Source organism: Macaca nemestrina, chromosome Y, assembly GCF_043159975.1.
Source record: "Macaca nemestrina isolate mMacNem1 chromosome Y, mMacNem.hap1, whole genome shotgun sequence".
Lineage (NCBI taxonomy): Eukaryota > Metazoa > Chordata > Mammalia > Primates > Cercopithecidae > Macaca > Macaca nemestrina.
Window position 1 is genome coordinate 10,058,170 of NC_092146.1, and position 15,478 is coordinate 10,073,647.

General features: G+C 33.9%; 1 protein-coding gene across 4 annotated transcripts in view; it reads right to left on the reverse strand.

The window, feature by feature from the left end:
• The window catches only part of LOC105490422 (deleted in azoospermia protein 1), a 62,952-nt gene that overhangs the window by 2,082 nt on the left and 45,392 nt on the right, over positions 1 to 15,478 (reverse strand). Inside the window, exons 24-27 of one of the 4 annotated variants that reach the window (XM_071089406.1) lie at positions 11,627 to 11,698; positions 9,238 to 9,294; positions 8,452 to 8,486; positions 3,758 to 3,853 (exon numbers count right to left, since the gene is read on the reverse strand). In XM_071089406.1, coding sequence (XP_070945507.1) covers positions 3,790 to 3,853; positions 8,452 to 8,486; positions 9,238 to 9,294; positions 11,627 to 11,698 — 228 coding nt within the window. In that variant the 3' untranslated portion in view covers positions 3,758 to 3,789. Of the gene's footprint in view, positions 1 to 3,757; positions 3,854 to 7,522; positions 7,909 to 8,451; positions 8,487 to 9,222; positions 9,295 to 11,626; positions 11,699 to 15,478 lie in introns of those variants that run through there. The other 3 variants (XM_071089405.1, XM_071089408.1, XM_071089407.1) reach the window with 3 other exon arrangements.

Sequence of the window (15,478 nt, forward strand, 5' to 3'; positions counted from 1 at the left end):
GAAAAAGAAATCGATAATAAAAAAATAATCCCAGTAAACTCATAAATAACAGGACTTAAACTCAGTATCATTTCATGTATTTCTTAGTTAATAATTTTGCAGGAATGTCCCAAAGACAGCTGGTAGAAAATGTAATTGTAAAAAATACTGTTTACACTAACTGAACTGCACTTAATAGGAACCACAGCTTGTGAACAGCTCTCCAAACTGAAATGTCATGCTTTTAGGTTAAAATATGTAAGGTTTGGCATTTAAAGACATACCATTAACCTGTGAAGATATATCATTCTTGAGAAAGGAAGGTAAAAATGTAAAATACATGCAAAACTTTCTTTTCACTCTTATCTTGCCTACAGATGTGCAGAGAGAAGTGAGAGGCCTTAGAAGGAGGAATGGGAAAGAGTGAATGAGTAATAACATAATATTATTTCCTTTTCTACAAAGCTAACTATGCCCTTTTTTAAGAACTTCAGTTTCATTTTCATATAAATAAAAGTGGCTTCTGAAAGTTAACTCATCTGTCAAAAGAGTGATATCCTATTTAGGTTAAAATCTAGAAAACTGGTCACTGACATGTATCTTCACAGGTCATGTAGGAAACAAGATTGTGAAGGGGCTAGAGAATTAAGACAATGAAGAATGAAATTAGCTATGGAAACTGTAAATACATTCAAAAATACCTCAGGCATTCTAATTCAATGTAACAACATACAGTCAACCAGAATAGGTCTAGATGTCAGATAACTGCAGGATGCCAACTTTTGATTCCTCTCCCAAATGAGCAGAAAACTCTCTAAGTTTTAAAGGGAGTCTTTTGTCTAACACCAGGTTAGAACTCAAGTTTAAAAAAATATTTTCTGGGCTGCACACGGTGGCTCACGCCTGTAATCCTAGCACTTAGGGAGGTTGAGGCAGGGAGATCACTTGAGTCCAGGAGTTCAAGACAAGCCAGAATAATATAGTAAGATTCTTAAAAAAAAACAAAAATTCTTTTGACTGGGCACAGTGGCTCATGCCTGTAATCCCAGCACTTTGGGAGGCCAAGGAGGGCAGATCACAAGGTCAGAAGATCGAGACCATCTGGCTAACACGAAGAAATCCTGTCTTTACTAAAAATACAAAAAGTTAACCAAAAAGCATGGTGGCGGGTGCCTGTAGTCCCAGCTACTTGGGAGGATGAGGCAGAGGAATGGCATGAACCTGAGAAGTGGAGCTGGCACTAAGCGGAGATCACCTCACCACACTCCAGCCTGGGTGAGAGAGCAAGACTGTGTCTCAAAAAAAAAAAAAAAAAAAAAAAAAAAATCTTTTTAACTAGTCAAGTGTGGTAGTGCATGTCTGTAGTCCTAACTATTTGGGAGGCTGAGGTAGAAGGATCCCTTGAATGCAGGAGTTTTAGGCTGTAGTAAGCTGTGATTGTGACACTGCACTTCAGGCTAGATGACCAAATGAGGTCACCTCAAAAAAAAAAACAAAAAACAAAAAAACACACACACACGACTATCTTCTGCTTTGAAAATCATTTAAGTACTACTGCAGACACCAATGTAAACATCAGGACTTTGGGTAAGATAAGCTGATGTACAATTCCAGTTCTTTCTTTTCTAAATTACACTATGTAGAACGAATCAACAAGAGAACAAATGTCAATTTTAAATATGTTTACTCTCTGTTGCAAAGATGTTAAGAACTTAATTCTGCTATTTGGCTCTACTCTTCTATATTATACAGGAGATCCATAATATAACCCTGTAAAAAGGCTTAGGCTTCATCTTATATACATTCACAGATGAAAAAACAAAGCTAGTTCTAAGACACAGAGTGATGGTTAAACATTTCCTTTTGAATGTAAAGTGTGTAGCCAGTTTTTACAAATCTGGAAGTTCCACTAAAAGTTAAATATGACTTAGCAATTCCATTCCCAAGTATATGCACTAGAGAAATAAGAACATGTCCACACAATAACTTGTACATGAACGTTCACAGCATTATTTAAACAGCTAAAAAAAGGAAATAATCCAAATGTCTTTAGCAGATGAATGGATAAACAGAATGAGGTAATATCTATAAATAAAAAGAAATGAAGTTCTGATACGTGCTAGAAAATTGATGAACCTTAAAAGCATTATGCTGAGTGAAAAAATCCAGTCACTAAAGGCCACATTATATGATTCCATATACATGAAATGTCCAGGACAGGAAAATCCTTAGAAAAAGAAAGTAAATTACTGGTTGCCTAGGGATACACAAGTTCCAAGAAAACAGCAGGTGACTGCTAAGGTAGGGGAGTGATTTAAATATTCTAAAATTGTGGACATGGTTGCAAAACTGAATATATGAAAAGTTGCAAAACTGAATATATGAAAAAACAGTGAAGTGCACACTTTAAATACATAAATTGTATTACTAGTATTATTTCAATAAAACTATCATTTAAAAAACGCCTTCCCTTTATTAACCATACTATTTCTCTCCCATTGGACTGTTAGTTCTTTTTCATATTTATAGACAAGTTCTTTTTCATATTTATAGACTTAGAACTACAGGGACCCAGAAACCTTTAGTCCTGTACCTTCTCATTTTACACTTGTAAAAACTGAAGCCTTAAGATTTATCTATCCAACATGGATAGAAAGTGGGATAAGAAATCAGATCTTTCTGGAATTCAACTAATCACATTCTCTTCCACTTCACCAACTCTGAATCAACCTTTCTTTCTACTCAACTTTTTACTGCTTCACTTTACCCCTTTTCTCCCTTCACACTGTTCAGGTGTATCATCTGAATAAACCATTTCTTTTCTTCTCTTTAGTCCAATATGCATGTATTAAGTTCTACTTTTTTTTCTCTTTTTTTTCAGACAAGGTCTCCCACTGTTGCTCAGGCTGGCGTACAATAGCATGATCGTGGCTCAGAGCAGTCTAACTTCCCAGGCTCAAGTGATCCTCCTACTTTAGCCTCCTCTGGAGTAGCTGGGACTACAAACAGAAATGATCACAACTGGCTGATTTTTGTAGAGATATGGTTTTGCCACGTTACCCAGGGTGGTCTTGAACTCCTGAGCTGAAGCAATCCACCCACCTCAGCCCCCAAGTGTTGGAATTACAGGCATGAGCCACAGCACCTGGCCAAGATCTGCTTTCTGTATCTAAAATTTTCTTTTACTATTTGGTCAAGGTAGTCAACTAACACTCTTCTCTGGTAAACCCTTTCACAAATTTCTGCTGCAGGATCCTTCCCTAAATGTAACTACATTATATATCAAGGTTCGGCAGCAGAAAATATACTGCCAGGTAAAACCTATTCTGGTTTACTGGGTTACAATCATATGCCAACCATTCAATTAAATGCTCGAGACTGGGCGCAGTGGCTCACGCCTGTAATCCCAGCACTTTGGGAGGCAGAGGCGGGTGGATCACGAGGTCACGAGATCGAGACCATCCTGGCTAACACAGTGAAACCCCATCTCTACTAAAAATACAAAAAAATTAGCTGGGCATGGTGTCAGGCACCTGTAGTCCCAGCTACTCAGGTGGCTGAGGTAGGAGAATGGCATTAAGTAAACATAGGAGGTGGAGCTTGCAGTAAGCCTAGATGGCACCACTGCACTCCAGCCTGGGCAACAAGAGCGAGACTCTGGGTCTCAAAAAAATAAAAAATGCTCTAAGAAATCTCAAAATGCATATACCACAAGGAAAACACCTAACTTGAAAACTAAGAAATGTGCTTTTTAATTATGATAGTGTTCCTTTCATACCTTGTAGTCATGTTGAGTAACAACAGAATTTCTCAGTCTGTTTTCTGGGTTAAACAGACAAGATACCACTGTTTGCATGCTTCGGTCCACAGATTTCTGAAACATAGAAGTGTTCAGTAATGTAAAGAGAATTCTTTCACTCACTTTTAATATGGGTGTTTTTTTTTTTTTTTTATTGTTTAGTGAACATATTAGTTTACTTCTAAAGAAATGCAAAAGAGCCTGGGAGCGGTGGCTCACACCTGTAATCCCAGCACTTTGGGAGGCCGAGGTGGGCGGATCACCTGAGATCAGCAGTTCAAGACCATCTTGGCCAACATGATGAAATTCCTTCTCTGCTAAAAAATACAAAAATTAGCTGGGTGTGGTGGCGGGAGCCTGTAATCCCACCTACTCAGGAGGCTGAGGCAGGGAGAACTGCCTGAACCTAGGAGACGGAAGCTGTAGTGAGCCGAGATCACACCACTGCACTTCCAACCTAGGTGACACCGTTAAGACCCCGACTCAAAAAAAAAAAAAAAAAAAAAATCATAAAAATGCGATTCGTAATTCTTACCACGTATCACTCAGTAAGTTTTCTGACAAATCAAATTATTTTAGAACCTTAGTGACAGACTACTGGTTTAAAAAGCTGAATTTGTTAAATCTCTAAGTGAACTCCAATATTTCAAGAAAAAATACTCAGACAAAACCTGACAGTTATATTGTAAGATTATGTTTTAATATTTGCATTTTAAAATCGGGTATCAAATAAAGGAATTTACACTCCAATGAGACCTCTTTGGTATTATACATATTACCAGCACATCAACTACTTCCACACACCCACCTATTTAACAGAACATATGTGACATAAAAATGACAATATTATTATAGAAATTTGCATTAACGATAAAAAGAAACAACCCTATCTGTTTCAGTATCTGAATAATTACTACTGACTTCACCACTGTTGGGAACTTCTGCCACATACAATGTTATGGAGAAGGCCATAAACAATATTTTTCACTGCTTAAGACTGAAGCTATTGTAAAAGAAAAGAGACATATAATTCATACTAATTCTTCTTTTGAGGAGGATTCTAGAGGAAACCCTCCCCATAGCATTCTGCCAAATCATATTAATACAGTATTTATTAAAGAATGTTTTTTTAAAATTAGTGGAACAGAAATACAGAAAAGGATGGCTGAATTAGAAACTTTATGTATATATTGAAAATTGGTGGTATCTGAAATTTCAACAACGGTTACATTGAGTATCAGTTCATTATTTAAGCTCTGTGATTTATGGCTAACATTTAAATTTGGGCAAAAATATTTGCTTCTCAAAAAATCATTATTAAAACTAGAAAAAAATATGAAATACATATTAAGAAAAAAGGAAAAAAAACTAGATGTTTGCCTTTTGTGGGCAATTTCCAGAGGGTGGGGCAACTCCATGAACTGAGCATTCATTTGGCACATCACCTCCTGTATCAACTTCACTACAGTGGTAGTTAAGAGCTGAATAAGCCTATATTTAAAATAATGAAAGTGTAATTAAACAGATACACACATATGTTTAAAAGCCACTTATTTATTCCTCAAAAAAGGAGGTATTGAAAGTTTCAACATAGGTTGTACTGAAATTCAATTGTATTACTTCAGAAAGTTTGTTTTAAACGAAAAGTTGAAATACATTAAGGCAGTCTTTTGTTTTAAAATGTCTTCCAGGCATCAATATAACCAGAAGTAGAAGGACTTTAAGAAACGAACGTAGTAAGGGAGTGTTTGAGAATTTTAACACTTACATCTTTCAAAAATCCAGTGTGATGCAAGACAGCAGCTCTGGTGTATCAGACGCAATACTCTTGGTTTTATTCCTATTCTTATTTAAGAGTAACAGTAAAACATTTCTGTTTCTCTTCAATAAATGTTTTTATGGCTGGTAAAGCCAGAGGTATTCTAGGAAGATACATTCTAATTCTAAAATCACGTTAATACTACCCCATTCCTGGATTAGATCATTTATCAACAAGTAACTGAACACTTATCATTATGTGGACCAGCCACTGTTTCAGCACACAAAAACCTGAGAGACAAAAAGGCACTGCGGCTTCCATGGGAGTTTGTAACTGAGTTAAAAATAAAGTAACAAAATGTAAAACATTAATATAAAGACCATTTAAAAATATCTACAGACATATACGGCATAGAAAAAAGTCAAGAAAAATGAAAGTATATGTAAAGCTAATTCACTTTATCCCATAACCCCTTTTGCTCCCCAACAGGCCACTGTGGTGGCATCTTAAAAAAAAAAAAAAAAGAAAACCAAAACTATTAAAATATTCCCACACATTTTCAAAAACACATGAGATATACAATATTGAAGCACTTATCATGCTGGCTCCTTTGTTATTAAAATGAAAGCAGAAGAGTAGAAAAAAGAAGCACTTTACGTTTCTAACCCCTGACGTTCTTGTTACTTCTATATATAAAAACCTCATCGTTTTCCCAATTTTCTGGAGTTGGAATTGCGGAAATCTCAAAGATACTAGTGACGTTTTTGTTACTTCTATATATAAAACCTCACCATTTTCCCAATTTTCTAGAGTTGGCATTGTGGAAATCTCAAAGATAACAGTACTTACAATTTATTATTTATTATCAAAGATATGATTATGGGTTATAGATACAGTCATATTTATGAAAAGAGGCTGAGAAAACTACTATCATGAAGCAGCAAACTAAAATAAAAATATAATTGGAATTCTGTGTTCTAAGAATGGGATACTTTTATTTCACTCTATCTCCCTTAAAAAAAGATGAAAGTCAGTCTGGATGTTTCAGCTATTTGACAGCAAAGATGAAAAAAATACATGCTGAAATATAAAAGGGGACAACAAACCTCAGAAAATGGTTCTACAGAAAAGTTATTGCTAAGTATATTCCTGTCAAAATGTTAATCCATTACTTCTAAATAATACAGAGGGCTTCATTCTAGACCAACTGTGTTTTCTTAAATTTCAGGTACATTTCATTAGTTTAAAATGACTATTCAGGCTATTTGTATAAACAAGTTAAAGGCCTCAATAATATCTGAAAATAAATCATTTTACTCCCCCTTCAATTGCCTGGTAATTATATACAGGCAACTGATACCCAGTGGTGACCTGACCTGGTGAATTTGGATAAGTAGGATATGTCTGAAAGTAAGTTTACAGAAAGAATGAATGAATACGGTAAAACATTTTCTTAAATTAGAAAGAAACATTATTCCCAATATAAAAATATGAAAATCTTTAAAATATTTATTACTTTTCTATATACAATAAATGCAGAGTTCTAAATGAATGAAGGAAGGAAGAAAGAAATATTATCTGCCAAGTGCTAAGCCCCTTTGGGGAGGGCGGGGAAATAGACGAATGACAAAGTAGTGACTATTTCACCAAAGTTTCCCTTACTTAAACTGTGTACTTACTCCCACCCAGAAGTTATTTCTTACACTGCTGATAAAGCTCCATTAAGACTGATTTCAATGTAAGTTAATACATTTTCTATTTCTTTGTCGATATATTTCCAGACAGTTTTGTGTTTGAAAATAATAGGGCAATATGTAGTTCTTCTACAGATGTTAAGATTTTTTCTGTATTTTATTTCAATAAACTAAGGGCAGTATATAATCCAATACTGGAGGACAGTACATGTCTTGTATGTTTCAATAAATCCTTCTGTTTGAAACATATAGGAAGCAGAATACATGAATACACCCAGATTCAGTAACAGCTTACAGCAAATGTTAGAAACACGTAGGGCTTTTTTTCTAGCCATTGTCCAGAGGAGGAAAAATAAGAAGAGGTATACTCTACACATTTCAAGTACATGGAAAATGTCAATAAATGAGAGACACTGAAAAACGATTTCACTACTATTTTGTTACTTTATTTTCCATCGAATAAAATGTCTTTTAAACTAAGACATTAAATAAAATGGACTATCACCAGTAAGTGACACAGTATGTCAAATCCTGCTTTAAATACCAAAGTAACCAAGATCAGAGAAATTAGATGCCAGAAATTCATAGGATTTTTAGGTATAGTAAAACACATCAGAAAGCTACCCATTCCAGAAACAGAATATATCCAGAAGTCAGCAGTTTATATGAGGAGTCATCTGGAAATCATTGCAAGTAAAGAAGAGCAAGATTAATTGCTAACCTTAGAGAAGAAAAAACTAGGCAGAAACATAAGAACAGTTGTTTTCAAATATTTTCAGAACTAGTTGTAAGGGAGGGAAAGAAGCTCAGGTGTTTTAGAGGTAATACACCTTTTTATTCTTATTTTTATTTAAGAGTTATTAACAGCAATACATTTCTGTTTCTCTTCAAAAAAAATTTTGTGGCTGGTAAAGCCAGAGGCAGACTCTAGGCAGATACATGCTAATTCTAAATTAACATTAATACTACCTTTCTTAGATTACACAGTCTATCAACAAGGAACTGAACACTTATTATGTGGATCAGCCACTAAGAGAGAAAAAGGCACTGTTGTGCCCATGGGAGATTATAATTGGGTTAAAAATAAAGTAACAAAATGTAACACATTAATATAAAAAACCATTTAAAAATATTTACAGGCATATATGATATGGAAAATAACCCAGAAAGAACAGAGAAGACATGGTAGGTTAATTCACTTTACCCGAGGTACAACCTACCTCCTTTGCTCCCCAACAGGCCACTGCAGTGGCATCTTAAAAAAAAAAAAAAGAAAAAAAAAAGGAAACCAAAATTATTCAAATACTTCTAAACATTTTTAAAAACACATAAGATATATAATATTGAAGTACTTATGCTGACTCCTTTGTTATAATAATAAAACAATGGATAAAACTACTTCATAGTTCCAATCCCTGACATTCTTATGGTTACTTCCACAGATAAAACCTCACGTTTTCCCCAATTTTTTGGATTTGGCATTGTGGAAATCTCAAAGATGTTACTTCTTTGAATTTATTATGATAGATATGATTATTGGTCATAGATACAGTCATATCTATGAAGAGAGAACCAGAGAACAACTCCTGTGAAGCTGCTTGCTATAATGAAAATTTAAATTCTGTGCTCTAAGAATTGGGTAATTATTTTACTCACACTATATCCCTAAACAATTCATGAAAGTCACTCTGGATGTTTCATTTAGCTATTTGACAGCAAAGATGAAAACTACACCCTGAAATATAGAAGGGCCAAATCTCAGAAAACTGTTCTACAGAAAAGTTATTGCCAAGTATATTCCAATCAAATTATTATTCCATTACTTCTAAGTAATACAGACGTCTTCATTCTAGACTAATCCTAAGTGTTTTCTTAAATTGTAGGTAGAATTCACTAGTTTAAAATGACCAACTATTCACACAACTTGTACACAAAAGTTAAAGGCCTCGATAATATGTGAAAGCAAATCATTTTACTCCTTTTTACGTTACCAGATAATTACATACAGGCAACTGATAGCCAGTAGTGACCTGAACTGGTGAATTTGGATAAACAGGAAATGCCTGAAAATAAAGGATACAGAAAAAAAGAAAATGGTAAACCATTTTTTAAAATTAGAAAGAAATATCATTCCCAACTAACAAAAATATAAAAAACTTTTAAATACTGTTTTTCTATATAAAACAATGCAGAATTCTAAATGAATGACTGTTATGAAGAAAGAAATATTCTCTGTCAAGTGCTACATTTTGGGTGTGAGGGGGGAACAAATGACAAAATAATTGACTATTTCACCAAAGTTTACCTTCCTTATACTGTGTACTTATTCACACTCAGAAGTTATTTCTTACATAACTTTCTTACATAAGGTTCCATTAACACAGATTTCACTGTAAGTTAAATTAATACATTTGCTATCTCTCTGTGAAAATACTTCTAGACTGTTTTTTATTAGACAATATTATAGGGTAATATGTAGTTGTACAGATGTTATGGCTTCTTCTGTGATGTTATGGCTTTTTCTGTACTTCATTCTGAAAAACTAAGTGCAGTATATAATCCAATATTGGAGAAGAGAAAGTATAATGTCTTATATGTTTCAATAAATACCTACTGTCTCAAAACATACAGGTAGCAGCATACACGAATACCTCCAGATTCAGTAATGGCTCACATTACTAAATCAGTAAATGACTCACAGTAATGTCAGAAACAAGTGGGCTTTTTTTCCTAGCCATTGTACAGAGAAGGAAAAAGAAGAGGTATACCCTTCATGTTTCAAGTACATAGAAAACGTCAACAAATGAGACACACTGAAGAACTATATCATTACTATTTTGTTACTTTATTTTCCATCAAAGAAAATGTCTTTTAAACTGAGACATAAATAAAATGAACTAAGAAGAATATAGACGTTTTTTATCACCAATAAGTGATAGAGTATGTCAAATCCTAATTTAAATATCAATGTAACCCGGATCAGAGATGTTAGATGCAAGTTAAATGAGGAGGCATCTGGAAATCACTGCAAATAAAGAATAGCTAGATGAACTGCTAAACTTAGAGAATAATAAAGTAGACAGATACATAGAGCTGCTTTCATTCTCTTTAGCAAGTTGCTATATGGTGAGGGGGGCGGAAAGCAGCTTGGGTGTTTTAGAGGCAATACCCTTTCTTCTTCCTGTTCTTATTTAAGAGTAATTAACAGCAAAACATTTCTGTTTCTCTTCAACAAATTTTCTATTGCTGGTAAAGCCAGATGCAGATTCTAGGCAGATACATGCTAATTCTAAAGCCACACTAACTACCTTTCTTTAATTATATAGTCTATCATTATGTGGACCAGCCATTGCTTAAGCACACAAATACCTGAGAAAAAAAGGCACTGTTGCTCCCACTGGAGTTTATTATTGGGTTAACAAGAAAGTAAAAAAAAAAAAAAAAAAAAAAAAAAAAAAAAAAAAAAAAAAACTATATAAAGAACCATTTAAAAACATTTATAGGCATAATAACTTGGGGGAAAAAAAAAAACGAACAGGAAGTATATGTTAGGCTAATTTACTTAACCTCAAGTACGGCATAACCCCTTTGTTCCCCAATGGTCCACTATGGTGGCATCTTCAAAAAAAAAAAAACAAAAAAAAAAAAAAACAAAAAGAAAAAACGAAACCAAAACTATTAAAATATTCCTCCACATTTTCAAAAACACACAAGAAACACAATATTGAAGTACTTATCCTGCTGTGTCCTTTTTTACTATATTAAAAGTAACAGAATCGAAAACGTAACTACTTTATGTTTCTAGTCTCAGATGTTATCCTAACTTTTATAATATAAAACTTCACCTTTTTTCACATTTTCTGGATTTGGCATTGTGCAAATCTCAAAGTTACTATCTCTTTCAGTTTATTACCATAGATATAATTATGGGTCACAGATGTCACATATATGAAAAGGGATCCAGAGAACTACTATCATGAAACAGCCAGCTAAAATAAAAATATAATTGGAATTCTGTGCTCTAAAAAGTGGGTAATAATTTGATTTCACTCTACCTCCCTAAAAAAATTATGAAAATCAGTGTGGATGTTTCTTTCAGCTATTTGACAGCAAAGATAAAAACTACATCCTGAAATACAGAAGGGAATACTAAATCTCAGAAAACTGTTCTACAGAAATGTTATTGCCAAGTATATTGCTGTCAAAATATTACTCCATTACTTCTAAGTAATACAGAGGTCTTCATTCTAGACTAATTCTAAATGTTTTCCTAAATTTTAGGTACACTTCACTAGTTTAAAATGATCAACTATTCGGGCAATTTGTATAAACACGTTAAAGGTCTCGATAATATGTGAAAGCAAAAGTAAATCATTTTACTCCTTCTTACATTACCTGATAATTACATACAGGCAACTGATATCCAGTAGAGACCCGAACTGGTGAATTTGGATAAACAGGAAATGCCTGAAAATAAAGCATACAGAGAAAAAGAAAATGGTAAACCATTTTTTTTAAATTAGAAAGAAATATCATTCCCAATATAACAAAAATGTAAAAACCTTTTAAATATTGTTTTTCTATATAAAATAATGCAGAATTCTAAATGAATGACTTTAAGAAGAAAGAAATATTCTCTGTCAAGTGCTACATTTTGGGTGTGAATGGGGAACAAATGACAAAATAATTGACTATTTCACCAGGAAAAGCTTACCTTACTTTCACTGCGTACTTACTCACACCCAAAAGTTATTTCCTACACTGCTGATAAGGCTCCATTAACACAGATTTCACTGTAAGTTAAATTAACACATTTGCTATTTCTTCGTAAAAATCCTTCTAGACCGTTTTGTATTAGACAATATTATAGGGTAATATGTAGTTGTACAGATGTTATGGCTTCTTCTGTACTTCATTCTGAAAATCTAAGTGCAGTATATAATCCAATACTGGAGAAGAGAAAATACAATGTCTTATATGTTTCAATAACTACTTATTGTTTGAAAACATATAGGTAGCAGCATTCATGAATACACTCAGATTCAGTAATGGCTCACAGTAATTGTTAGAACCAAGTAGGACTTTTTTCTAGCCATTGTTCAGAAAGGAAAAAGAAGAGGTATACCTACACGTTTCAAGTACATGGAAAAATGTCAACAAAGGAGAGCCACTGAAGAAATATTTCATCACTATTTTGTTACTTTATTTTCCATCAAAGAAAATATCTTTTAAACTAAGACATAAATTGAACTAAGAAGAATATAGACGTTATTTATCACCAATAAGTGATAGAGTGTGTCAAATCCTACTTTAAATATCAAAGTAACCGGGATGAGACATTAGATGTCAGAAACTCACAGGATTTATATATATATAGTGAAACACACCAGAAATCTACCCATTCCAGAACCAGAATACATCCAGAAGTCAGCAAGTTATATGAGGAGGCATCTGGAAATCATTGCAAATAAAGAATAGCTAGATGAATTGCTAAACTTAGAGAAGAATAAAGTAGACAGACACATAAGGAGAGCTGCTTTCATTCTCTTTAGCAACTGGTTATATGAGGAAGGGGGTAGAAAGCAGCTTGGGTTTTTTACAGGCAATACTCTTTCTTCTTCCTATTCTTATTTAAGAGTAATTAACAGCAAAACATTTCTGTTTCTCTTCAACAAATTTTCTATTGCTGGTAAAGCCAGATGCAGATTGTAGGCAGATACACGCTAATTCTAAAGCCACACTAACACTATCTTTCTTTGATTATATAGTCTATCATTAGGTGGACCAGCCATTGCTTAACTACACAAAAAACTGAGAGAGAAAAAGGTACTACTGCTCCCATTGGAGTTTATAATTGGGTTAACAAGAAAGTAAAAAAAAAATTAAATAAAATATTAATATTAAGAACCATTTAAAAATATCTATAGGGATATATGACTTGGAAAAATATCAAGAATGAACAGGAAGTATATGTGTGGCTATTTCACTTAACCTGAAGGACAACATAATCCCTTTGTTCCCCAACAGGCCACTATGGTGGCATCTTCGGAAAAAAAAAAAAAAAAAAAAAAACACACGAATATTCCTACACATTTTCAAAAACACATAAGAAACACAAAATTAAAGTACTTACTCTGCTGTGTCCTTTTTTATTATAATAAAAATAACAGAATCAAAAATGTAACTATGTTTCTAGTCTCAGATGTTGTCGTAACTTTTATATACAAAACTTCATCTTTTACCAAATTTTCTGGAGTTGGCATTGTGCAAATCTCAAAGTTACTATCTCTTTCAGTTTATTACCATAGATATAACTATGGGTCACAGATATAGTCATATGTATGAAAAGGGATCCAGAGAACTACTATCGTGAAACAGCCAACTAAAATAAAAACATAATTGGAATTCTGTGCTCTAAAAAGTGGATAATAATTTGATTTCACTCTACCTCCCTAAATAAATTTATGAAAATCAGTGTGGATGTTTCTTTCAGCTATTTGACAGCAAAGATGAAAAGTACATTCTGAAATACAGAAGGTGACACCAAATCTCAGAAAACTGTTCTACAGAAATGTTATTGCCAAGTATATTGCTGTCAAAATATTACTCCATTACTTCTAATACAGAGGTCTTCATTCTAGACTGATTCTAAGTGTTTTCTTAAATTTTAGGTACACTTCACTAGTTTAAAATGACCAACTATTCGGGCAATTTGTATAAACAAGTTAAAGGTCTCCATAATATGTGAAAGCAAAGGCAAATTATTTCATTCATTCTTACTAGGGGTGTAAAGGACCTCTTCAAGGAGAACTACAAACCACTGCTCAGTGAATTAAAAGAGGACACAAACAAATAGAAGAACACACCATGCTCATGGATAGGAAGAATCAATATCGTGAAAATGGCCATACTGCCCAAGGTAATTTGTAGATTCAATGCCATCCCCATCAACCTACCAATGAATTTCTTCACAGAATTTGAAAAAAACTGCTTTAAAGTACTTATGGAACCAAAAAAGAGCCCGCATTGCCAAGACAATACTAAGTCAAAAGACAAAGCTGGAGGCATCGCACTACCTGACTTTAAACTATACTACAAGGCTACAGAAACCAAAACAGCATGGTACAGGTACCAAAACAGAGATACAGACCAACGGAACAGAACAGAGTCCTCAGAAATAATACCACACATCTACAGCCATCTGATCTTTGACAAATCTCAGAAAAACAAAAAATGGGGAAAGGATTCCCTATTTAATAAATGGTGCTGGGAAAATTGGCTAGCCATAAGTAGAAAGCTGAAACTGGATCCTTTCCTTATTCCTTATACGAAAATTAATTCAAGATGGATCAGAGACTTAAATGTTAGACCTAATACCATAAAAACCCTAGAAGAATATCTAGGTAATACCATTCAGAACATAGGCATGGGCAAGGACTTCATGTCTAAATCACCAAAAGCAACAGCAACAAAAGCCAAAATTGACAAATGGGATCTAATTAAACTAAAGAGCTTCTGCACAGCAAAAGAAACTACCATCAGAGTGAACAGGCAACCTACTGAATGGGAGAAAATTTTTGCAATCTACTCAACTGACAAAGGGCTAATATCCAGAACCTACAAAGAACTCAAACAAATTTACAAGGAAAAAACAAACAACCCCATCGAAAAGTGGGCAAATTGTATAAACAAGTTAAAGGTCTCTATAATATGTGAAAGCAAAGTCAAATTATTTCATTCCTTCTTACTAGGGATGTAAAGGACCTCTTCAAGGAGAACTACAAACCATTGCTCAGTGAATTAAAAGAGGACACAAACAAATGGAAGAACACGCCATGCTCATGAGAACACAGACAGTTCTCAAAAGAAGACATTCATACAGCCAACAGACACATGAAAAAATGTTCATCATCACTGGCCATCAGAGAAATGCAAATCAAAACCACAATGAGATACCATCTCACACCAGTTAGAATGGCGATCATTCAAAAGTCAGGAAACAACAGGTGCTGGAGAGGATGTGGAGAAATAGGAACACTTTTACACTGTTGGTGGGATTGTAAACTAGTTCAACCATTATGGAAAACAGTATGGCGATTCCTCAAGGATCTAGAACTAGATGTACCATATGACCCAGCCATCCCATTACTGGGGATATACCCAAAGGATTATAAATTATGCTGTTATAAAGACACATGCACACGTATGTTTATTGCAGCACTATTCACAATAGCAAAGACTTGGAAT